General features: G+C 48.7%; 6 protein-coding genes across 6 annotated transcripts, besides 6 other annotated features; 4 read left to right on the plus strand and 2 right to left on the minus strand.

Annotated features, from left to right (window-relative positions):
- Nucleotides 1-2,782: 2,782 nt before the first annotated feature.
- On the plus strand, nucleotides 2,783-5,181 carry PODANS_6_2940 (uncharacterized protein; the record flags this gene model as incomplete). The annotated part of the gene is made up of 3 exons (XM_001910165.1): nucleotides 2,783-2,884; nucleotides 2,943-3,122; nucleotides 3,220-5,181. 3 exons carry the CDS (start codon nucleotides 2,783-2,785, stop codon nucleotides 5,179-5,181), a joined length of 2,244 nt encoding a protein of 747 aa, XP_001910200.1.
- A 1,061-nt stretch (nucleotides 5,182-6,242) lies between these two features.
- Nucleotides 6,243-7,439, minus strand: PODANS_6_2930 (uncharacterized protein; the record flags this gene model as incomplete). Its single annotated transcript, XM_001910166.1, has 1 exon — nucleotides 6,243-7,439. One exon carries the CDS (start codon nucleotides 7,437-7,439, stop codon nucleotides 6,243-6,245), a length of 1,197 nt encoding a protein of 398 aa, XP_001910201.1.
- A 1,518-nt stretch (nucleotides 7,440-8,957) lies between these two features.
- Nucleotides 8,958-9,130: a long terminal repeat (astylosternus).
- Nucleotides 9,131-9,134: 4 nt separating this feature from the next.
- Nucleotides 9,135-9,161: a long terminal repeat.
- Nucleotides 9,135-10,983: a repeat region (transposon discoglosse copie 2).
- Nucleotides 10,957-10,983: a long terminal repeat.
- A 27-nt stretch (nucleotides 10,984-11,010) lies between these two features.
- Nucleotides 11,011-11,352: a long terminal repeat (LTR grenouille).
- Nucleotides 11,353-11,993: 641 nt separating this feature from the next.
- Nucleotides 11,994-12,360: a long terminal repeat (LTR crapaud).
- A 459-nt stretch (nucleotides 12,361-12,819) lies between these two features.
- PODANS_6_2920 (uncharacterized protein) lies at nucleotides 12,820-14,585 on the plus strand (the record flags this gene model as incomplete). Its single annotated transcript, XM_001910167.1, has 2 exons — nucleotides 12,820-13,732; nucleotides 13,795-14,585. The coding sequence occupies 2 exons, from the start codon at nucleotides 12,820-12,822 to the stop codon at nucleotides 14,583-14,585; spliced, it is 1,704 nt and encodes a 567-aa protein (XP_001910202.1).
- Nucleotides 14,586-15,428: 843 nt separating this feature from the next.
- Nucleotides 15,429-16,914, plus strand: PODANS_6_2910 (uncharacterized protein; the record flags this gene model as incomplete). Its single annotated transcript, XM_001910168.1, has 3 exons — nucleotides 15,429-15,896; nucleotides 16,007-16,474; nucleotides 16,534-16,914. Coding segments are annotated over 3 exons (1,317 nt in total), but the record flags the coding sequence as incomplete, so codon positions are not given.
- Nucleotides 16,915-17,853: 939 nt separating this feature from the next.
- On the minus strand, nucleotides 17,854-21,087 carry PODANS_6_2900 (uncharacterized protein; the record flags this gene model as incomplete). The annotated part of the gene is made up of 1 exon (XM_001910169.1): nucleotides 17,854-21,087. The coding sequence occupies one exon, from the start codon at nucleotides 21,085-21,087 to the stop codon at nucleotides 17,854-17,856; it is 3,234 nt and encodes a 1,077-aa protein (XP_001910204.1).
- Nucleotides 21,088-22,706: 1,619 nt separating this feature from the next.
- On the plus strand, nucleotides 22,707-24,088 carry PODANS_6_2890 (uncharacterized protein; the record flags this gene model as incomplete). The annotated part of the gene is made up of 2 exons (XM_001910170.1): nucleotides 22,707-22,981; nucleotides 23,029-24,088. The coding sequence occupies 2 exons, from the start codon at nucleotides 22,707-22,709 to the stop codon at nucleotides 24,086-24,088; spliced, it is 1,335 nt and encodes a 444-aa protein (XP_001910205.1).
- Nucleotides 24,089-25,141: the final 1,053 nt, after the last annotated feature.

Below are 25,141 nucleotides of genomic sequence, written 5' to 3' on the forward strand. Positions count from 1 at the left end.
ATAGAAAATGCCCCGACGCAGCGCTCGATCGGTCGCGGCGGCGGCAGGGCCGTTTACGCTACCCACTGTTGAGATTTTGGAGGCGCATGAGCCATTCGGAGATTTTTTGGTTCAATTGCTTTTTTTGTGGGCGCGACAAGAAGAGGGTCAACAGCGGAAATGCAACAGTGGACAGGGTTGGCAGGGCCCAACTTGCTTGGTCGTCCATCCGTTCATATCAAACCAAATCTGGAGGTGCAGCAGAGAGGTGGTGCTGATCCAATGACGCTGTGGGAAACGGATAGGGCAGGCAGTTGAAGGAAAAAAAGGGGCCAACCAAGGACTGACACGATTGGTCTGCAGGCTTTTGTTCACTTTGAGATACAGAGGTAAAACACGGAGGAGAATAATAGGATGGTGAGACACAAGTTCACATTATCCTGATAAAACATGCTTCGTGTTCGCTACCTATAAACTATGAGCCGCCTGATATAAGTGCACCGCTGTATCTGAGTACATACTAGAATTATCAAACGACTCTGCAACTTTCTATTATAAGAAAACCATCTCACTTGCCCAACAAACCCTTCTCAAAAACACACCCCAGTCAGAAATGTCACCTCCTCCGATCCTCCTCTGCATCACCTTCTCCCGACTGCCCTTCGATTGGTCTCCCACTTGTGCCAGGCACATTCGTTGACTGCTGTGGCGGTAACCTCCTCGACACGGACCGAATAGGCAATGTTCTCCTATTCCCAATCACCACCGTCTGAGGATCCGACTGGAATAACGGATCTTGTTGTCTTTCCGGAGACAAAATTCGATCGATGTCATCAAAGTCTGCCACGGATATCGATGGAACCTCCGTGGGGGCAGACGAAAATGGGAAAGATGTCGTTGGTGCTTCCGTAGATGGAGACATGAGCTCGAGTTCCTCCGTCATTCTATCCCTTTTTGCATAGCGTTCTTCATCTTCATCGATAGTCTCACTGTCATATGGTCGTTTCTGGCCCGAGTGGACGCCGCCAGAGGTCAAACCCAGCAAGACATCCTCGTTAGGAAGTAATGGGTCCTCTCCGGATTGTCGAAGCAAGAAGTCGATCGACAGTTGGGAGGATTGCGAATTCGACTGGCTTGGATGTTGTTCAAAAGCCGGTTCGGGCTGTGATGGTGAAGGTAGTCTTGATGGTGTTTGTGAGGGGCCGGTTGCGCTTCTCCCCCTGTGATAGGTGAGGATGAGCACCATGGAAAGCGAGATTTTGCCGGGTTAAAGTCTTACCTGTTGCTGAGAGCATCAAGCTGAACTTGGACTGACGAGTTGGCGTCACTCCCATTGGGGTCCGGACTCGAAAGTCGGGGAAATGGTAGTCGTGAGTCGTTTGACATTGTGACTTGAGGCGAGTCTGTGAGATGTGATGGATATAGTCAAGAGTGGAGGTGTGGGGGAAGCTGCACACTAAATGCAGATCTGAAGGGAATCGATTGCCGAGCGGGGAGGCTCTGCATATTTATGAGGACAAAAGAGATGGGAGAAAATGTAGGTAGAAACAAAAAAAAAAAAAGACATGCAATGCATAGCAAAGAAACGAAACGGAGGGAAACCGGACGTTGCCCGAGAGACTGCAAGGCCCGCCCAGCTTGTGAGCCCTCCAGGAAGCCTGGAAATCACAGGGCTGCATCCATTTCCCCCCCTAGGTGAAAAGCATTTGGCATGCACCTAGTTGGCACGGTAGGGCATCGTGCAGCGGGTGTGTGATGCACGCAAGAGCGGGAGCGGCGCGCCGCCTAGTTGGGTGAATGCAGAAGCCATCACACAGTCACACCCGCCTCTTCAACGGCCATCAAGAATGGCCCGCTGGCCACTGGGCCCCCCTGTTGCCCATCCACCCAGTGCTACCACATGCACATGGCCCGATGGCACATCACAAAGATGGGCTTCGACACATCAGAAAAGCCGGGTAGGAGACATGCTTTGCACTGGCGCAGCACTCCAGCGGTCTTCACCTAAAGGCGAGGTCGGTCTTGATCTTCTCCATCATTCAGTTTCGGGCCATGGGCGAGATGGGATTAAATGGAAGCCTGGAGATCTTGGAGACCTCAAACGATTTGAAGGTTGAATTCGAGCCCTCCGAATTGGGCCGGGAGGTCGTTTTGTTTCCGCGAGGGCAAAGGAACCGTGGCTAAGCATCGAGCTGACTTTTCTGCGCCCTCTCCTAGAACCGATTGATCTCCAATTGCAGTGGCTTAAGCGGCTCAAGTAGAGGTTGGGGCCGCGATTATGGCCTTGAAATATGACAAATGGGGTAAAGGCGGAATTGTTGGTCTGCTATGCTCCAAATATGATAATCAAGTTCGGACTGCTGTATCTGAAGAGCCTGGTGGGAGAAAAACACAAAAGAGAACGTCGGTTGTGGCTGTGGTGTTTTGTTGGTTCTTGAACAGTTCGGGACTGGTCGATCGAGGTCGGGTTCCCTCCACGCCAAGCATTTCCATTATCAGCACGCCAAGATATTAGTCCTAGAGTGGGGTGACAGGCCCCTGAACCGAGCGGGCCGGACGGTGCACGAACAATCCGGGGCAAGCACGGTCCACCCAACCCCGGCAGGAAGAAGGTTCAACGGTGAATGCCTAGCAGAACTCGGTGTGAGCCTTTCATCGGCTGTTCTTTCCTCTTCTCCCTGTCCAGCTGAAATGTTAAGGTAGGGGTGAAAATCTGGATGCCTGGATAAGACCTTGACGAAATCCTCCTGCTCTTTCTCCGCATCGCGCTTTTCTTCCGCGTCGAACATTCAACGGCGCCACTATGAGTGATGCAATGGAGGTGGATTCCGAGGTGGATGGGCCTCGCGGTGCCAAGAGGAAGGCTGATGCTCTTGACGACAACACCCCCCAACGTCGAATCAAGGTACAGCTCCCGACACCATCTTTTTTTGAGACGAGCTGCACTAACAGCATGCTAATAGCCCCTGGACGAAGATGTCATCAACAAAATTGCTGCCGGGGAAATCATCGTGGCTCCCGTGAACGCCTTGAAGGAGTTGATGGAGAACTCTGTCGACGCGGGATCAACTACCGTAGATGTGTCGGTGAAAGAGGGAGGCTTGAAGTTACTACAGATCACTGATAATGGCTCTGGCATCGAGGTTCGATCCCCCCTGTTAGCGTCCGCTATCACCCGCTCGCTTCCTCGCCGCCCCCTTCATCCCCCTTGTTCCGAGTGGTTACTCATCAAAGAAACAGAAAGAAGATCTGCCAATATTGTGTCAACGTTTCACGACGTCCAAGCTCCAAAAGTTTGAAGACCTCCAGACCATCGCTACCTATGGTTTCAGAGGCGAGGCCTTGGCCAGCATCAGCCACATTGCCCATCTTACCGTGACCACGAAAACACGGGACTCAGAGTGTGCCTGGAGGGGTCACTATGGCAGCGGAGTGTTAGTCCCAGCCAAACCTGGCCAGTCTCCTGACCCAAAGCCCGTATCTGGCCGACAAGGCACCCAGATTACCGTTGAAGATTTGTTCTTCAACGTTCCTACAAGACGGCGTGCGTTTCGATCACCAGCCAACGAGTACAACAAAATACTGGACATGGTTGGGAGATATGCTATCCATTGTACCGGTGTGGGGTTCACATGCAAGAAACATGGCGAATCATCCAAAGGCATCTCCGTATCTCCAACAGCGCCATGTCTGGACAGGATCAGACAAATCTACGGCGCAAGCGTTGCCAACGAGCTCACCGAATTCGAGACGAAAGATGATCAATGGGGGTTCAAGGCAAAGGGACTTGCCACCAACGCCAACTACAGAACCAAAAAAACTACCTTGCTGTTGTTCATTAATAACAGATGTGTTGAGTCAACCAACATCCGCAAGGCACTCGAGCAGACCTATGCGTCATTCCTCCCTAAAAACGGTCATCCGTTTGTATACCTCAGCCTTGAGATAGACCCACGCCGGGTCGACGTCAACGTCCACCCAACCAAACAAGAAGTCAACTTTTTGAACGAAGACGAAACCATTCAAGCAGTATGCGAACACTTGCGCTCCAAACTAGCCGAGGTAGATGCCAGCAGGACCTTCCTCACCCAGACCCTCCTCCCAGCAAGCAGCCGGGCTGCCTCCTCCACTCAACTGCCACCAGCCCCCTCTGCACCCTCTATGGCGACCCCGGCTTCCAGTCGAAGAGCCCCTCCTAGAAGCGACACCAGCCTCGTCAGGACAGACACTAACCTTCGGAAAATCACGAGCATGCTCCCCCCTGCCAGACCAGGCGGCAGCACGCCATCCCGCCCAGGCCCAGAGCCCATGGAATTTGACACGGCACCCGAGCCTCGTCAGCCCACATCTTGTCATTTGCACAGCATCAAAGAGCTCCGCGCAGAAGTCCGCGAGGAGATGCACAACGAGCTCACTGATATCTTTGCCAACCACACTTTTGTCGGAATTGTTGACGAGCGCCGCAGGCTGGCTGCTATACAAGCTGGCGTTAAGCTCTACATGATTGACTACGGCCGGGTGTGTTACGAATACTTTTACCAGTCGGGCTTAACAGATTTCGGTAATTTTGGTGTGGTACAATTTCAGCCTCCTCTTGACATTCGCAACCTACTGTCATCGTCCCCAAATCTCCTCACTGAATATGAAGAAGAGCAGGATGATGATGAGGAAGAGGACATTGACCCCGAAGAAAAGGCCGAGATCATCGAGGCTGTGGTGGAGAAGTTGATTGAGAGAAGAGAAATGTTGCTGGAGTACTTTAGTTTGGAAGTATCTCCCGCGGGAGAGTTGTGCAGTGTGCCGCTGTTGGTCAACGGGTATGAGCCACCTTTGACAAAGTTGCCAGGGTTCTTGGTGAGGTTGGGGCCTTGTGTCAACTGGACGGAGGAGAAGGCTTGTTTTGAGAGCTTCCTGAAGGAGCTGGCTAGATTTTATGTACCAGAGAGGTTGCCGCTGAAGAAGGTAGCCAAAGAGGAGGATGATGGGACGCTGGATAGTGCTGATGAGAGGGAAGAAGATAGTAAAGGGGAAGAGGAAAAGAGGATTGATGCGAGGAGGAGAAATGTGAAATGGGCGTTGGAGCATGTGCTTTTCCCGGCGTTTAAGGCGAGGCTGGTCGGGACGAAAGGCATCATGGAGGCTGGGGGTGTGGTGGAGGTGGCGGATTTGAAGGGGCTGTACAGAGTCTTTGAAAGGTGTTAGGTAATGGATGTTGAAATTGGGGTTGTTGGGGAACATGGGTAGAATATACGGGGATGCTTTTCAATTTATTATTGATCATGCCTGGCATTTGTATGTGCACAACCATGTACACGAGCAACGACCATCAGGTAGGTAACATGTGAAATTAACTGAGGGCTACTTGCGGCTGCCTAAAGTTGTACACAACCTTCCATTTTCACAGACCAAGACCTGATGGAGGAAGGTACGAGCGGTTCAACGTATCCCTTCTTTACTCCAACGCCTGCCACTCAAATCTCAATGGCGTGCCCGTTGGCCTTGACTTTTTGGAACGTGGGCTGATGAGAACTCTCGCTGTTCGTAAGTTCTATCCCTACCTACCTCGATCTCCAACCACCCAGAACTTGGACAGATGGCATGGAATTAACAGAGTTATAGGAGCAAATGGTAGGTTGAATGTAATCTCTGGGGTCCGGCTGGCACACTGCCTTTAGGCGGGCATCTTTTTTGTTCGGGGCTCGAGGTTTCATTTTTCTCCCCCCCAAGGTCCCCAAACCAATCCTGGATGGCACAGTGGTCCCTTATGGCATGCGAAAAATGTGAGATGGTTGAGGTAGTGATGAATTGTAAAATAACTGCTAGGTAGGGTCAAAGGCAGATAGATATGCGCGTGGTTGATCTTGGTGCTAGGCAAGGCTTGACTTGCAAATTCCTTGCAATATGAGGTCCGCAGATGCTGGTGTCCTGGCTCATATTCCCTTTGTGATTTCTCATGAGGACAGCCCTCGATTCGGCCCTCAGTGTAGCAATTCCTCCGTTCCTTCCATGTTCAGTTTTGGCGATAGCTTCATTAAAGGAGCCCTGCAAGGGCAGCTGAACTAACATAGGTAGGTACGAGACATCCGATTGACCTAGAATCATAGGTTTCCCGGCGGGCAAGGTAGGCTGTCGGCTGATGCGTGCGGATGTTATATGACGATTGGCTCAGATCACCTCCTCCGCCCGAGTCGTTCTTGGACGTGTATTGTTGGGGTAAGCATCGAACGTCCAATGGCACGTTGCTCTTGTACAAATGCGCCTTTTCACACCGCCTGAACTGTACTATGGTGGTTCAAACAAGACAAATCTTTGCAAACAGGCCATATATTCCCAAACCGGCTTATATCGTCGTCGAGATGGTACGAGTCGGGGTCCATTACGTGGAGCCATGAGTGCGATGGATTGAATCGAGCTTTCCCGTCACGCCCATACCTGACTGACTGACCCCTCTGCTCCTGCATTGTTTGGTCCGTCAGGCCCCTTAGGTCGGACCAGAGGCCGGGTGTGATACCCCGCCGGTTATGTGAAAAAATTACTGCACCCAAGAAAGTGATCCGTTTGTCTGAGACGAATTCTAGCTGAAACTTCAAGCTTCTCTCATGTTCGGGATTTTCGCAGGCGATAAGCTGTACAGTGGCTGCCTTTGCCTCTCGGAAGATATCCACCTCAAACCAAGAACCGACCATCTGGGGCTCTTTGGTCAGAAGATCAATTGCATGGGTCTCTATATCAGCCCAGCTGACTACCCGATGCTTGCATATCCTCACCACCCCCGTCCTCATGATGCAAATCCGTTGGCTACCTTTTACCTCCCTCTCTGCGGTTGAGAACATTCGGTGGTGGTGGAGAGTATCGCAGCCTGAGCAATACAGTGGCCCAATCCCCTTGACGTGATGGCTTTCAAACTTGCAACGATCCCAGAGGCGCTTGCCAGACGGGTGACGTGGCACAACCCTACCATCCCTCATCATTCGGAGATCGTTCCGTGGCAAGCACGTCTTGCAGAGTAGGTCTTTGCGAAGGCAATATCTGATGGCGTCTTGGGCACCGCGAGTGCGTATGTAATTGGACGGAGGCTCAAAACCGTATCGGGAGCTGAGGATGGCTAAGCTGGGCCAGAGTGGCCCCGCCAGATCGTGTTTTATGATACGTCGTAGAACTTGAGAGACACGACCGAGGCAGAAAACGGCCGCTACGTCGACAGCAAGATCCAGGTTGAACCTTTTCACAATTTCGAGTATGAGCTCTTCGGGGAGTTTGAGTAGTCGGCTGTGTTCGCGATTGTGAAGTCTGGTCACCATGACAGGATCTCTCGTGTCATGAGCAGCCGACGCTTCAGGATCATGTGGGGAGTGAACAGCCGCCTCGTTCTCGGAAGAGTTGGCAGTCGATTCGGATTGTTGATGGTTGTCTTCCGGCGGTTTCGGTCCCTCTTGGTGGGGATTCATCTTGTCCGTCATGATAGAGAAAGGGAGTTTGATGGAGCTTCCGAGAGATACTGGATGTTGCTGATCCTAACTCTGTCGATAAGTCGCCCTGTCGCTTGATGCTTCAACGAATCTCGGCGGTAAGGATACGTCCGGGGAACTGACATCAAAGGATGACGAGAGAAACAGCAAAGAGTTTGGAACTTTCAATAGGCTGCAAGAATTTGTAGGGTGTGGCTTTCAAATATCAAACTGTATTCTTGTTCCAGCCCAGGGCTTGCACAAAGTTTCTGCCTGGTTATCCACCCCGTGGCCCTGCTCCCCAGCCTCCATGCCGCCATTGTCAAATCTAGTGCACAACTGCGCCCACAGAATTAAATTCAAACAGTTTTGGCTTTGTGGCTCGAAAATATCTTTTCAATTTGACGCTTTCCGATATGGAGCCTATCAGGTTACTGGGTCTGGTTGGAAACAAGGTGCGGCAGGAACTGGTATGGCAGTGACCTCAAGACCTTCCTGTCCCTTCGAATCTGTACCCAACTGAAAGAAACAGTAAAATTCATCAACGACAACGCCATAGCCAAACGAAGAGGGCTAAGAACGCATCCAGGAAGAAGAGGGACCAGAAGGCCGGTTCAAAAATGGGGAACCCACAACCTTTGTATGTGGCGGCAAACTGTGAAAGCAAGCCCCGACTCTACACGAAATTACGTTGGCACAAAGTGTGGCAAGCAATGGTTGGAGCAGTAGTTATACCTTAATTGTTTTGCGTTAATCCTTCTCACCAGAGACAGCAAGCAAATCCAGCCGAAGAACTCTGGCAATCGAAGCATCAAGAGACGAGCCAATATCCATTCAAATCCAAGAATGCAGGGAGCAGGCATATAAATATGCTCTCGAAGCGGTGCAATTACCGCCCATAAACCCACAGGAATATCAAGCGCGCCTTGAGAGGGAGTTTGACGAGGCAATGGAAGAGCGTAGGAAAAAAAGGATTGAAGAGACCATACTACAGCAAGAAAAACGAGGTCTGAATGTGAAGGCGGGGGGACGCGTGACTTGGGCCAAGGAAGAAGAAAATGAACTGGAAAATGAGTAATGACTCTGCCCGGTGACGGGAGACAGTCCAAAGCAGGATCATCTGGACCATCAAGGTTGAGGTAGAGATTGGTATAGAGAGCATCGGTACATTAAATAAATTAGACATCCAAAGTCAACAACCTCTTCACCCTGAGATCCTGACGTGATTTGATTACCTTGATCGCGGACTGTTAAATCTCTAGATTCTTTGTTTGATTAGCTGGTCCAAGAACTTCATGAATTAAATTCAAGGTCGACAGGAGCCATTGATTCAATAGTGAACTTCTTGGTGTGTATCAAGTCTCCCAGCTATCAAAGTTAGGAAGTAACCATCTATTTATCTATCCAAGCTTTTACTCTTTATTGTCTAATTTTCGGATAGATATTATCTAAACTTTTCATATCTAAGATCCAAGCTTACAACTTATTTCCACTTTGAGTCAAACGACGTATCTTGACACGTAGCTCATCTGTGGGAGGTAATACTCCTGTGGGATTAGTCAAGCAGGTTGCTCCAGGGCTTCGGCCTTGAGGCCCACTTGCCAATGTGAAGGATAAAGAAAGGTTTTTGCTCTCCGGAGCTGTTTGTTTTAGTACCCAATAATATCATAAACTATTTTACAAATCCTCGCAGCCGTATAATATCATTAACGTAGATTATAAGCGAGTGACCCACTTCCTTCGTAACATAATACCTTCGCACTCAACAACAATTTCCTTAACCATCCAAGATGCCTTCTAATTTAAATGAAGCCCATATAATTTTAGCCCTCTAAACACTTTAAAACGACAAGAATCTAAGCAAACGAGCCGTAGCTAAGATCTATAGAGTCGATCGTAAGACTCTAGGGCGTCGGCGCGCTGGCTGGCCTGCACGACGTAATATTACGCCTATATTAAAAAAACTTACTTAATCCGAAAAGGAAGTTATTATTTAATACATTATTAAACTATATACGTAAGCTTTTTTACTAAAATTATATAGTATAAAAGATATAGCTAATTAATTATTATACGTACGCGACGCGCCTCTTATTAGTAAGCTCTAGGTATATAACTTCGTTAAACGTTAGTTATAACTCTATACGCGTTTTACATATAAATACGATTATTAAAGGACTAAGTACGAAAATTTAAAGGTTATTACCGAGTAGTTTACGCTTATACGGAATATTAAAGCTAAATATAATATTATAAATAATAATATTTATAATTTCGACGAAACTAGGTTTATAATAAATATTATTTTTATAAATATAGTAATTATAATCTCGAACAGCTTTAATAAAATAAAACTAATTTAGTTTAATAACCGCGAATAAGTAACTGTAATTTAAAAAATTAATATCCTTGGTTAGGCTATCCCACCTTTTATTATTTTAATCGCGTAATATTATTTTATTAATTAATATATTAAATATAATTTATTATTTATTTAATATATTATAATTATTAATAATAATTAAATTATTAATATAATAAATTTAAATTAAATTAAATATTTCGATTATTATACGGCGCCCCGTATAAAAAATAAATACCAGTTATTAATCTTCGATAATTATAAAAGTTATTACTTAACCGAATTTAAGTATTATTATTAATAAAATAATATTATTACGTTTTATATACCTTTATATTCTTCCTACTTCCTTTAGTTACTCGATATTAATTACTTTAAACCGTTAAAATAAATATATAATTATTAAATCGAGGATTTAATATATATATATATTAATTATATAAATAAGTTCGAGTTCCTTTATACTTTCCGCGAAACCTTTTTCGCCTTTATAATAGAGAAAAATATATAAAGAAGCTTTACGGGTACTAACTTTATACTATATAATTTAGAGAAAGTATTTTTTAAACTAAATATAAAGCTTCGTACGTTAATACCTTTAAACTTACGGCTCGGTATTATATAACCTTAGGTCTCTTAAATACTATATAACTTTCGAGAAACTAACTTATAGTTAATATTTATTAAGACTCGTATTATTAATTATTAAAATAGCTCCCCGACTTTAATATTAACTACAGTAAACTAATTTACTAAAGATATAACGGTTATAATATATTAGGTGGCTCTCTTTCGTGCAAAGGTCTTTTCGCTCCGTAAGGCTAATAAGGCACTAAGTAAGCGCCGGAGAACCAAAAAAACACGTGTAAGGCTTGGAGGGTCACTTACTATATAAGAGGTACAGGATCTACTAGATCAGAAGGCTGTAGATAGGGAGGAAGTGTAAAAAACGTAGCTAGATAGTAGTAATATAGGAGGAGATCGTGCGAGGGTTCGGTGCTATAGTGTGTGCGGCAAGCCTAGCCATAACGCGCGCACTTGCCAAGAGGCTGGGGAATCATCTGATTCAGCCGTTTTTAATATAATTGTAGTTACTTCCTAGTGTTATTGCAGTATAATTGAGGATAGTTTGTTACGGTGTGGTGGGAAGTGGGTCACTCGCTTATATGGGTCACTCGCTTATAATATACGTTATATTGAAATAGTGAGAAAACACACAAGACAAAACAACCACAACACCACAAATATACCCTTAACAGGTCCCTGAATGAACACACCTGCGTGACAGTGACTCGCTCGCAGGCCGCACTTCACGCAGGACAAAGAAAAGACACTATGGGCTCGCAGGCCACATAATAAGCACCGAATTGGCCTGATCAGAGGACCAGAATTGCCTGCACGCGTGCAAGGCACAAAATACGAAGAAAAATAAAAGTCGATGATTTGTCTAAAATAGAATGTCCGAAGCAGACCGCTTATATACATGACCCCTGAACCCCTGAGTCCTCCGAGAGCCCCGCTTCCTTACTCATACTCTCAGGCCTGTGGCCGCACCCCAAACCAGTACTTAGGTAGGTGACCACTGGGGAATCTTCGGTGTTATATGTTTTTAAATAAAAAATAAACTTTTTTTAAATTTATTTTTTACTTAATTTTTAATTTTTTTTACATATTTTTTACATATTTTTTACATATTTTTTTACTTATTTTTTACTTATTTTTTACTTATTTTTTTTAGTTATTTTTGATTTATTTTTGATTTATTTTTTACTGATTTTTTATTTATTTTTTATTTATTTTTTATTTATTTTTGATTTATCTTTATTTATTTTTTATTTAAATTTTTTTATTTATTTTTTTTTTATTTAATTTCTTTTATTTAATTTTTTTTGGCAGTGTTATTCAGTGTTAGGCTTCGAGTAAAGTGTGATTAAAGGTACTTTTGCGGCTCTGCTGGCTGCAGTTCGGTGTACAAGCTCACTATCCCATAGATAATCCTTCAGCTGTGATTTGAAAACGAAACTTTCGGTGGTCTGTGCTGACTTTTTCTCCTCTGGACTTCAAAAGGCTCTTAACGTGGGAAAATAGCCCTCGAGAGTGTATTAATTGAGCTAAAAGCAGTCTCCCGTCGCTATGGTTACATAGCCGTGCTGTCGAGAGATGGAAAGAAAGCCTTGGCAAATGCTTTCGAGTCCTTTGCCTTCTGTGACGAACCCCTGTACAGAACCTCTGAAAGGGATACTGGTTGAAGGTAACTTCTGACAATTGGTTCGGTGCAGCTAAACAGTGCACAACAAGATGTCTCAATGTAAACACAAGATACCGTGAAAACAATTGTGAATTGCATACTGCGGAACTGTCTATCTACACCAGCCGGTTCCTCCATATATATAGACCTGTTTATCACCATTATCACCAGTGATAATGTCGATTATCACTCGTCGTTCACCGAAGGCTGGTGATAATCGCGATTATCACCCTTGGCGCTAGTGATAATCTGACTTCCCCACTTTTCCCTTCCTAGTGGTTGGACGGGTCGCGCCCCGCGCTCCCCACTTATGTCAGGTCCGTGACACCTTCCCGTTTGCCCATATTACAAAAAACTATTTAGAGGACAATCCAGCATAGCAGAAGAAAAAGCTAGCACGGGCCACCGAAAGTTTTGTTTTTAAATTTACGGAGGTACAGTTTTATTTAAAAGGAAAGTTGTGATTGGTTGGAACTGGCACTGTGCGGACCCTTCACTTTTGGCACGGTGTTGCCGACCTGCTTGGTTTGAACCTCAGCATCAGGATACACTGAGCCGCGGGGAAAGCAGGTGGAATACATCCATCCGTGTGTATATTTCATCAGGCTGGTTCTACTTACGTCTAGCTTCAATTCTTTTGCACGGTTGAGAATCTTATTGATGTGGAGGTTGCAGAGGCGTCGACTAAAAGTTTTTGACTCACTCGGCGAGCGTTTTCCAAGGCCCAACAGTCACTCATTATCTTAACCTCGACCAGTGGAAAGAGCGACCAAACTTCTCACATGCACATTCGACTGGGAATCACACAGGGATTCCGGTCGTTCAGGCACCCGCCTCGAGAGCTTGGTAGCGTTTTCTTTCTGATGAAACGCAGGTACTGCGACAGCACATCGAAACATAGCTTATCCTCCCCACCTGCTAAGAAACATCGGCCATATACCGCAACAATGGTTTCCCGCACCATCACCCTCACCGAGCAGGAAGAACAGCTCAAGCGCCTCCTTGTAGACGTCGCGCGCTACATTGACTCTTCTTCCAGCGAGAACAGCCCGACTATCCTCCGCTGGGCTGGTGGCTGGGTTCGCGATAAACTACTTGGAATTAAGAGCCACGACATCGACACGGCTATCAACAACTTGACCGGTGAGGCCTTCGTTGGAAAGCTTCGTGACTATGTCGAGATCCCAGGCAACAAGCAGCTACACAACCTGATGGACTCCGACATTGGCCGCCTTCACACTGTGGCCCGCAACCCAGACAAGTCGAAGCACTTGGAGACCAGCACCATCAAGCTCTGCGGGTTGGACGTGGACTTTGTGAACTTGCGGAAGGAAACATACTGCGAGAACAGCAGGAACCCCGAGGTGGAGTTTGGGAAGGCCGAGGAGGATGCTGCTCGCCGAGATGCGACCGTCAATGCTCTCTTTTACAACTTACAGACGGGCGAAGTGGAGGATCTTGTCGGGGGTCTGCCAGATCTGGGGGCGGGGATTATTCGGACACCAATGGAGCCACTGCAGACCTTCATGGACGATCCCCTTCGTGTATTGAGACTGGTGAGGTTTGCTAGTCGACTGGGGTTCAAAATCGACAAGGCGGCAGAGGAGGTTATGGCGGATGAGAATGTGCTGAGAAACTTGAAGATCAAGATCAGCAGGGAGAGGATTGGTGTGGAGTTGGAAAAGATGCTCAAGGGTAAGATCCAGACGACATTTTACAGAAGTGAAAGGCACAATAATGCTAATATTGTCTTTCAGGCAAACACCCGGTCGAGTCCCTGAGGCTGATCAACAGGTTGGGGCTTTACCATGCTGTGTTCACTGTACCGGAACGAACCGACATGCCAAAGCCAGATATCTCCAAGTGGGACCGCGCATATGAATGCTTGGTCTTCCTTGAGAGCAACAACACTCCTGGTTCCATCTGGGAGTTGCTCGTCACCACAGAGGAAGCGAGATATTTCGCCTGGTCATTGGCCACCATCACGCCTTGGGAGCAACTTCCTGATGATCCCCCTCTCAAGTCAGGAAAGTTAGCCATGCCCCTTGCTACTCAAGCCGCGAGGGAAGGATTCAAGGCACCCAACAAGCTATCTGACGTGATCACTGCCGCCCATCGGCACCGTCCTGCTATTCTGGAGCTCAAGGCACTTGTTGATGAGAACAAGGATGAAATGAAGGATAGGGCAAAGTTTGGTATGGCGATCAGAGAGTGGGACTCAAGAGCCAAGGGTAGCTGGCGTCTACAAGTTCTTTACTCGATCTTGGTTGATGTTCTAGAAGGATCAACGAGCCGGGAAGAGATTCTGATGGGATGGCTGCGTTTCTTGGACCACCTGGTAGAACTTGATCTGATGCATGTCACGAAACTCGACAGGATCATTGATGGAACTGACCTCTCGAAGGCACTTGGAGTTAAGCCAGGGAGGTGGATGGGTGCGGCGCTCGAAGTTGTGATGGAGTGGCAGTTAAGGAACCCAGGGGTCGAGGATCCAGCAGGAGCAGTTGAGGAGGTGAAGAAGCGGCGGGTTGAGTTGGGGATTAAATAGGCAAGAGAGTGATAAAAAATACATCATGAGTTGAATATTTTATATTTTGTGTCTTGGTTTGAACCTGAGGTTGGCCTTTGTTTTCTGTTTCCCGAATTTGGCGGGTGTAGAGCGCTGTAATTATAGCGGTTAACGCCCCCACCAGAGCAGATGGGAGGGCTTTCCTCAGATTTTCGCAAGGCTCTCACAACCACTCATCAACAACCTCAACACAGTTGCCATTTCAGACCAGTAGCGCTGACCTTGAGGACCGGAATCAAACTTTACGCGTTACTTCATATTTTATTTCTCAACAACTTCAAGCGCTTGTCTCCTTGTCAGAATCATGTCCTGGTACAAGGTGCTGCTTGATGCGGCGTCGGCAATGAATGAGAAGCCAGACTCAATTGGAGATGCGATCCAGGCTTTATCACAGGGTATGAATCCTAATGAACATGATCAGCCGTGATAAGGCAGTAACAACTAACTGGTAATGTATAGAGGTCCCGGATTCGATAACACTTGATGAGCTGCTCACGGGGGTGAGTGAGACTGTTGCCTCATCTGACAAGACGAGGCCCGAGGTCAGTAGGCCCGTCAACTCAACAACGAGTATTACAGAATGACTGACATGCGAAACTAGAACACAGAAAGGGTGCAAAAGGCCTTGGTGGTTGCACTCACATGTCTGCAACAGCCAGACAGGATACAAGAGAAAGCAAGCGACCAGGCCACTGCACAGGAGCTAGCGAGAGTAATATCAACAGCAATTGCGCCTGTTTTGCCTGTTCTCAACGACGACAATGGCTTACCAGCATGTATGTTTGAACTGCCTTCTACTATATGGACTCTGGTCAAGCCTAACTGGATGTAGCCTTCAATGATGCTCTGTCCAACAACAGCAAAGCCCTCAATACCCACTGCAAAGCCGCCTCCACGATAGGTCTCCAATGCCTAGAAGCCATCGACAATGTTTTCAATCCACCCACCCTGGACGACGACACTCTCCTCACTCTCATTGCCTACTGTCACCCCGACCAAAACTGGTCTGATGATCCCACCAAAATTGCCAAGATAGCCGCCGCCATTCTCAAGACTTACCCCTTCCCCAATAAAACCGACTTCATCACCTCTACAATCCTCCAGTCGTATCTCCGGCCTCTTTTCTCAAAGTCTAAACCGTCTACTATCACCTCTTCAGGCCGCAAAGCAGAATACCAAACCGACAACTCCCGAGATGGCATCCCCGACGACACCGCTGCAACTAAACCATGGAAGTTTACTGACCTTCGCTCCATTCCGGTGTTCTCATGGGCAGTGACAGAAGCTAATGTACGTATCATCTCCTATATCTTGTCCTGTCTCACGCAAGAGTGGCACTCGTATAAAGAGGCATGTATCACTTTGGTACTGTCACTAACCTTCCTTGAATGACAAAACAGAACGCCCTGATAAGCACCCACTGGCCCTCCTATATCCCCGTCCTCCTAACCCTCGCTGACGACTCCACCACCCCCATCCGCCAAACCGGCCTCAACATCCTATCCAACTTCCTCACCAAGATCCCCGCCAAAACCCTGCAGGACACCGGTCTAGGCCAAGTCTTTGCCGATGCTGTATTTCCAACACTGTCTTACCTTCCTTCTTTAACACCCGAGGATGAATCCCTTCAGCTCTTGGAACCAGCCTACAAAGCTTTGCTAGTTTTGGCAGGGAAGCAGTCCGCCACAGGAGGCAAAGAGGGGAGAGGTAGTAGTCCCAGGCACAAGCTACTCGACCACCTGATCCGCGAGGGCATCTTCACAGGGTACCTTCACGCCAAAAACCATGTCAGGATTGTCGAGCTGCTCTGTCGAGAGACGGTGGAGATTGTAGACGCGATGGGGGTTCATGCTGTTAAACATCTCAAGGTACTTCCTACCCGTTTTTATCTCTGATTTTCCGATTCACAACGCTGACCAACCTAAAGGATATGATTCCCATGATCTCCGCCATCCTCACCGACCCATTCGCTTCCGCCGCACCGCGGACTCTCCTCTCCGCTGTCAAAGCACTCCAGGCGGTTCTGAGGAACTGCTGGCCCAGGCTTATGACTGGGTCGGTTTGGCAGGATGAGATTATTAACGCGCTTGTAATGTGCTGGCTGAATCTTGATGAGCCGACTAACAACATCAGTGACGACAGCCTGGAAGAGGTTAGAAAGGAACTGGTTACTTCTTTCCAGGCTTTGTCTGCTATTGCAAGGACAGAGGGGACGGACCTCTCTGCGAGGGTTGAGCCATTGGTGGCGAAGGCTGGGTCTTTGGCTGGGTTGTTTTTGGGTCTGGTTGATGATGATATGGGGTTTTGAGTGTACAATGAATAAGGCACCTGCCAGTATCATGAGCAATACGGATGATATACTCTTCTCGGATATGAAAGGGTCCCAGCACTGCAAGTCAGCCAAACGTGTAGTAATCGTTACAGCAGGACACAAGCCTCTGAGTTATCCTTGGAGGGCTATGAACCATCTTTTAAGATCTATCAACATTTCTTCAACATATATTAACTCTCTTACGACGCCTGCTGACTATCTTTCAAGGCCTTCCACTTATGTTTTGAGGCGTAGTTCAAAATACTATGCAGTGTTAGATAACTTTGTAGCGCCGCTGATTTATCTATAGCGTAAGACCACTTAACTTCTCCAAATCCAATCGTGATGGCCCTGCCCGATTCCCATAATAAAAGTAGACCTATACAAGGCCTATAACAACAAACATAATAGAATAGTAAAAGCTGAGACAAAAGACAGAAAAGGTTAATACTAATGACTGGGAGAGCTGGAATCAAAGACTGAAAAAGCCCCGCCTAAAGACTGCGAAATTGAGACCAAAACTGGAACAGCTGGGCTCAAAGACTGAAAGCTAATAGGTACAACCGAAATAGGGAATCACAGACATATCCATCGTACACTCCATTCTGGTATCAAGTAAGGTATCCATAACACTGTCATCACTACATTAAACCGCCCCCCCCCCTACTTCCCAACCCCAATCCTCCTTCTCAAACTCAACGGCTCCAACCTCCTAGCAACTTGCACCACCCCATTCGAAGAAAACAACGTCTCCAACGACCTCATCTTCAGCCCCACGCTGATAAGCCCACTCCCCCCACCACTCCTCCCCCTCGCACCACTCGCCCTCTCCAAACAAGAAGCCCCACCACCACCACCACCACCACCACCACCACCACCACCACCGCTTGCCCCAAACGTTCCCCCCACCCCGCCTTTCCCCCCAACCTCAGACTCCTAATCCACCGGCTGCTGTTTAAACAAGCTCTTCCCCCTCAACCACTTCCTATAAGCCTTATACCTCTTCTTCTGCGCATCCTCCTCGGTAACCGTCAGCGGGTTCTCCCCTACCGTCACAGTCTCCAAATATAACTCCCTATCCTGCTCCTGCTCCTCCTCCTCCTCCCTATCATCCCTCCTCGGCATCCCCAGCTTCTGGGGCCAGGGCGTCGAAATCGGCAGCCCCTCCCACTGCCAACTCCCATTGACATACTCCTGGTATTCTGGCTCGATTTCCGAGAGCGGTATCTCGCTCGACACCACCAGCGGTAAATTCTGCGGGTGCGAAATGTAACGCGCGTAGTCTTCCGCTTCTACCGCGCTGACGGTGGGGTTGAGAGATTCCTGGACTACTTGGGTAAAAGTCCATTGTGCCGCGCGGGATTTCTCAAGGGCCGATTGTTTGTTTTTTGCTGCTTCGTCGCCGCTGTTGTCGTTGGGGTGGTGGGAGGTGTCTTTCATTATACCATGGGTGGCATGTTTGTCTGGTTGGAGCCAGCGGTGGGAGAAGATGCTTTTGCTGCCGCTTCCTGTGCTGGCTGTTGTGGTGGGAGTTGGTCCAGCATGGCCTGTCTTTTCGTTGATCGAGGATGTTTCCGCGTCGTCGGCCATGCGAACCATGTCGTGGGGAGCAACGATTGTGACTTCTTTCTTGGCTTTCTTCTTTTCTTGCGCTTCACTGTCGCCCAGCTCGGTGCGGACTCGGAAGGGGCTGAGATCGTACCGGCCGTCGAGGGTTGATTTGAAGGGGATGTATCGGAGGGTGGAGTTCATTTTGTAAGAGAACATCTTGAGGAAGGAAGATAATGTGGAAGGGCGATAGTACTCAAGCCAGTAGTCATCGTAGGCCGACATTGGCTTGCTGGTGTGGGGAGCCTTTCCTTTGGTGGGCTGGTAGGGTGGGAGGACTCGCGGTTCGAGGAATTTCGGTGTATACCAATGAATGTAATCTCTTTTTCTCTTGTCAAGCCACGTGCGTGGGTTTTCGTGATGAAGGTAGTAGTCTGTTGCTAGATCCCACAGCATTGGCTGGCCGTGGGCAAAAATGTAGTTGCCCAGAAAAAGGTTGTAGGCTTCCTGGCGCTGCCCATCAAGAAAGGAGTTGTTGTAATACCGCTTGAAGCTCTCAATCATATCTCGGGAGTGACTTGTCCACTGGTTGATCTTGCGGTAAGTCTCCATCGTGTTGACGAGCTGTGAGCCGCCGTATTGGACGGCTATGGTGTCACCATGGTCATGGTACATGTGTGTGAACAAGTTGACAGCGTCGGTATCATAGTTGATGGCTGTGTCCCCAAGGATGCCGAGCGCGTAGAGTTGATGTCCAAGTGCTCGCTTGCCAATGACAAACTGAGCGGCATTGGTTCTGTCGAGACAGTCTATGCAGTTTGTGCGCGCCACCCCGTTCTGGACGCGGATGGGAGATGTGTAACCGTCCCCATTGTGAAAGAAGCCCGTGGTGATCAATACATCTTCTGCGATCTCCTCAAGCGTCCCGATGACATCTTGATCACGACTCTTCGCGGCACGGGACATGTCCCAGGCACGATGGATGATCTTCTTGTCTGCTGGTAAGAACTGGTTGAGGTAGTTGATGGCACGCGTGTATTCTTCGAGTAACTTGCTTTCTCGAGGTGTCCTCTCACGAGACTTTACCAGATTAAGTGCGTAGATGGGTGCCCCATAGCGCTCGAAGAGGTTGTCAAAGTGCAGGGCGGCCGCACTGTAGAAGGGGTCGACCAGGTTCAGCTCGATTGGAGGTTTCGGAGTCACACCTGTGTTGTCCTGCGTCCAGTAGAGAGGAATAGACCCACGGTGTTGCACATACGAAGTATAAGAAGGGTTGGCAAAGAACTTGGGACCAGGCGCATGGAACGAGGTCGTGAGGGCCTCTGATACAATCTGCTCAGTCTCTACATCATTGGCGACATAGCCCAAATCATTGGCGCCTCTCTTCAAGAAACGAGCGCCAGCAAAGTACCGACTGCGGCGAGCAATGACAGTGATGTGTGCTGTCCTGCCGTAGACCGAAACGGCGGCTTGGTCAATGTACCCGTGGATTATAGGGCGACACCAGTCATACGGCGCATTGAGAAGTTTCGCAACTGGCTGAAGCAAGTGGTTATTCCAGACAAACATGGAGTTGAAATCATCGTCAACCGCACAGGGGTGGCCATTGATCAGCGCAGCCCGCTCTCTGGTGATGTTGTACTGCAATGTCCGCGTGATATCATACGAGTAGCTGTAGTAGAAGGAGCGCGTTAGATCCAGGTTGTTCAGAATGCCCAGGAATCTCGACTCCTCGGTGTTGGTGTTTCGTTGATCCACCTTGAGGTTGGGTGATGTTAAGGGAATGAGGTCGGTGCCGTCGATTTGGTAAACGTAGTGGCCGCCTATCATGGCCACAGTGCTCTTCTTGGTGATGAGAAGCATGTACCAGGGTCCGGTAAACTTGATGAACCCCAGCAAACCCCATGTCGTACATCGAAGCTTCAGTCCACCCGTTCCCTTGTTCCCATCGTCGATCGTATCTAGCAGCTCGTTCATGTCCTTCTGAGTATATACTGTCTTGTCGTCGGTGATACTTAGTTCCGACTCGTCATCGTTGATCCTGTCGATCTTGAGGATACGATAACGCTTCTCTGTGACATCGCCGCCGACAATATAAAAGCGACTGGCTGTCTCGTACAAACTGAACCTATGCATCTTGTGCATCAACCTCGACCTGGGGCCTGCCCCATCGATACCCCCATATCCGAGGCGAACCTCCTCGTCTTCGTCGTCTTCTGCCATTACTCCTACACCTGGCCGCGATGATGCTGGGTCGGGGCTCGATGTTCGCAGGAAGGGTTTCGCGACAGCTGGCTCCTCGTCGTTGTCGTCGCCTAGCCCCGCGCCAGCGCCTGTGCGCAAAGGTGCCGATTTACCAGAGGCTACCGAGTCTGTGTCGGCACTGTTGTGAAGCGGGGGAAACAGGACGGGCTCGGTCTCTGGGAGCTCGGGGACTCGGGAAGGGGGAGGAGGGCCATTTTGGCTTTGGGCTTGGGACTGGCGTGGTAGCACTGGAACGGGAGCGGGAGTGGGAGCTTGGGGCACTGGAGCTGGTGTCTCGGGACCACCACCACCGCCTGCAGGTGTGGCAGCAACTAGGGCGCTGATCGCAAGTTGGGTTTCTGCTGTGTCGGCAGCCATATTCACCAGTCCCCCATCGTACCAGAGTTAATGTGTCAGCCGTGATAGGCGATAGGGCGGTAGGGTAGTGGAGGAGAGGTCGGTGTGGGTTCAGTTGAGGTCGGTCAGCGGCAAGCATGAAGCACGGTGATGTAATAGGTGGGGGTGGGACCAGCTTGTACAAAATAAACGAAATTGCTTACACAAAACACACAATAAACAGTGGCTAATTGAATAACACGAAGACCTTTTCAATATCAACCAACACACCTTCTATAAGTTCTGTCTCTGAGGGCCCTTCGATGGTTTTCGAGGCAAGTCTGTCATCTTCGAATACCTGCTATTCTGTCCAAAATGTGGTGGACCGCACTGGATGGACGCCTGAATCAAGTGATCCACCTCATCTCATCCCACAGTCTCAGACGCAGTTCTTGAGATGAGGTTCACAAAGAAAGCCTTGTATTACGACATTTCTTACGTATTAACTGCATTCTGGCACTCAAATGTTGTGTATAACATTACTCTTGACAAATCTGCGCTCTTGGGTTCCTGAGCACGGTTGACCCGTTTAGAGTTTGAGTTTCAACGAGCACTCTTGGCTCAGAGTTGGTCGAAGAAGAACCACGACAGCTTCATGTCCGGGCGCAAGATGTTCCAGCTTAACCTTCTGTCCCTCGGAATAGTGGATGATCAGGATTCCCTGACGGGTTATTCCTATCGCGTTTGTTCATTTTGTCACTTGCTGAGGCTTCCAACATGGTTCTTAGGCATTTGCACGGGTTCAAGGGCACCAACATGTCAAGAGACATCTCAATCTTTATTAGTGCTATGGGGAAAACAAGCTGTCTTGCGGTTTTCTGGTCCTGCATGTCATTCGTTTTGCCTTGGTTCCATGGCTCCCACTAAATAAGCTTCAGGCTGGCGTTCAAGTGGCCCGGCACCTCTTCACCTTGAGCCATGCCCTCGAGCACCTCGGAAGCATGCGAGTCGTCCGCGCGTCACCTTGTAATCCTCACTCGTCTCGGAGATTCAACATTGCGGTCTAATCCTTCCCGTAGGACCATGGCCTACTCGACGAAAGTTGTCGGGCATTTATCGAGTCCGCGCGGTAGGGAAGACAATGTCCTGATCATTCCCGAACCTCCTCCTCCTCCAAGGCCATCGCTCCCTGGCCGCCGTGTCAACCAGGTTGCGCCTTTTTCTCATCCGGAAATCACTCGCCAACGACCCTTACGATCCACTACCGTCTTGACAGAGTATACCACTATTACCACCACCCCCGTCGTTGTTGTCTTGGTCGAAGGTCCTTTCACCACTGGCCATCCCCAAGACACGACCACCACACAAAAAGCAAACCCTTTGTTTTCTACCAAGCGAGGAACACTGTTAACAAGGACAAGGTAGGAAGAGCTTCACCAGCCGCAGGAGCTGACGGCTGACACCAGATCCAGGATCGCTGGAGTGGCAGAGCCCACTCGGACAATCTCTGTGGCCATGGATGCCGTGTGAGTGTGCTCGATATCGGCAGTTATATGGTGGAGAAGTTGAGCTGACAAAGCCTCTCCAGCCCGTATGCCCCTCCGCCGGAACCGACAGCGTCTGCGGCCGTCGACCTCCCTCAGGATCCAGGAAATGGAGCGATGCTCACAGGGGAGTGTGCGTCGGCGCAGTATACACTCATCGATGATGGCGGGCCGACCATGATATATGCGCCCTTTGTGGGCTGTATCAACAATAAACCAGATTGCTGTCCCTATAAACCCGCAACCATGGCTCAAAAGTTCAAGGCCGTTGTCACAGCCAGTTCCGGTGTGTTTCCCACTCCGCAAAATCAAATAGATTCCATAATGAAAAGTTGTGCTGCCGATTACTACTCCGTCTCTGGAAGTTGCTGCCCAAGGTACGTCATCATGTCGTCTGAAGAAGAAGCCGTGAACATCAAAAACTGATTACAGGTCATAGCGGCTACGCACTTTGGACCTCCGTCATGGGTGGCCAAACACCATGTATAAGGGCTCTCACAGCAACCACCGGGGTGCAGACCATCACCAACGCGCCGGCCGCGACAACAACGAAACCGACCATGGCCGTCACGGGCGTTGTCTTTGCCATGGCCTATCCACTGGAGGAAACCTCGGGAGGACTCCCGAGTGGAACAATCGCAGGCATAGTCGTGGGCATCATCATGGGAGTATTCTTCCTAGCGGCGGTGATATTCTTCAGTTGCCGCTACCGGCGCAGCAAACAACTGAAGAACTTCAAGAAGGAACTTCATCAAAACTTCTATGGCGATAACGGGACTAGAACGTCGGAAGTTCCGACGCTCGTTAACAATACGAACGCCAACAGTATACGGGGAAGCACTACTACCACGATGGCGCATCATCGGCCACAAAGCTCCCTTTGCGGCACCCAGTACCTCCACCACAAGACCATCAAGCGCGGCTCGGTCGCCAGCCTCGGGCACAAAGAGGAGCGAGACTTGTCCCAGGTCGATAACCCCGCCGAACGATACACACCCGACTCGGCCTACCCCCAAAGACCACCAGCCAGGGAAGCGATGGTAAGGCGGGAATCATCAGTACACAGTCTGGATTCGCAACTATCTCTCCATGACGAGAACTGTTACGACAACATCTTGCCCTCCCCGGGCACGCCAGGGATTTTGGCAGATGGGAATAACAATCACAATATCCACAACAGCAGCAATAATCCAACCAACGATTGGGTTGTCTCTGGGTCGGAATTGCACCTGGCAAAACCGCAGAGGCTGTCGAGGGGATACCCGAGGATAGTGTACACTCATTCCCATGGACATGGGAGCAATACAAGTGTGCCGACTACGGTGACTGGTGGCGAGGGTGGGGGAGCGGGGAGGCCGTCGACCTCTACGTCAGGGAGTGCGAGCGGGTCGGGGAGTATTTGCAGTAGGCCGTCGACAAGGTTGGAAGTTATGCCGGGAACGCCGGAGGAGGATAATAAGACCAATGGGAATAGGGAGAGGCAGAAGGTTGAGGTTTGAGTTGGAAGGTTGGAAGGAGATTGGAACTTTGAATGTTATGATTGTGATAGAGATTGATGTGGATGATGGATATGTTTATAAAGATGCTTTTGGGATATGAAGGAGAAGGGGGGAGGGATATCGACAGGGGGATACGACAGAGACAGACAACAACAACAACAACCACGGACATAGGAGGTTAGAGTGGACGGCCTATGGTCAGAGCAGTTGGTGAGAGAAGGAATGGTGGATGAAGACGAAGGATGATCTAGAAAGTGGGAGGATATCTGTCTGTGACCTGTTTTGTCTCATGATCCGTCGTTGGAGGGTGAGTAGGTACATGACCTTTTTTCTTTTTCTTTTAATACGTCAAAACAAATGAACATATGTCGTACATGGACAAGAGATGGATAGGAACAAAACGAAGAGAATGAGTATTCCGGGGACGGCCTCCGGGGGTTAAGATTAAAACTGGTCGTTATGGGTTGGGTTTGGGGATACACCGTTATGCTGTTCTTTTTTTTCTGGGTCATATCTCTCGTTGTCCACTTCACCTTGCACAGGTCTCTATCCTTCTTTTGATGGGGATATTTTAATAGTGGGTTCTCTTCTGGAACTATTGCATGATGAGTGATATCTGTGATGCACAATGACAACTTCTGTGTCCCCTATATCCAACTCCCAAGCCCGTCATCCTCCAAGTTGTGTTAAAGAACCCAAAACCTATAACGTGACATCAACTTACATTCCACCCTTTCGTTTCACAGAATCATCCCGTCCATCGACACAATCGGATTCGCTGGACCAAAAACACAACAACCCTTATCTGTTCCCACTCGGCAATCAATACCGAACAATTTAAAAACCTCCGATCTTCAGGGTCCTTTTTTCCCACGGCAGTGCAAACTGCACAATGATATCAGCTCTTGGCTTTTGCACCGCCCCTAACTCCAATCGTCCGATCGGTCGGGCACCAGAGGATGGAACCTCGTCAGTCATGTTGTGTAACCCCTCACTTCTTTTCTAGAACTCTCGTTGGGTGGTGTATGCTGACTGGCTCAGATTTTATAAAAG

Source organism: Podospora anserina, chromosome 6, assembly GCF_000226545.1.
Source record: "Podospora anserina S mat+ genomic DNA chromosome 6, supercontig 2".
Lineage (NCBI taxonomy): Eukaryota > Fungi > Ascomycota > Sordariomycetes > Sordariales > Podosporaceae > Podospora > Podospora anserina.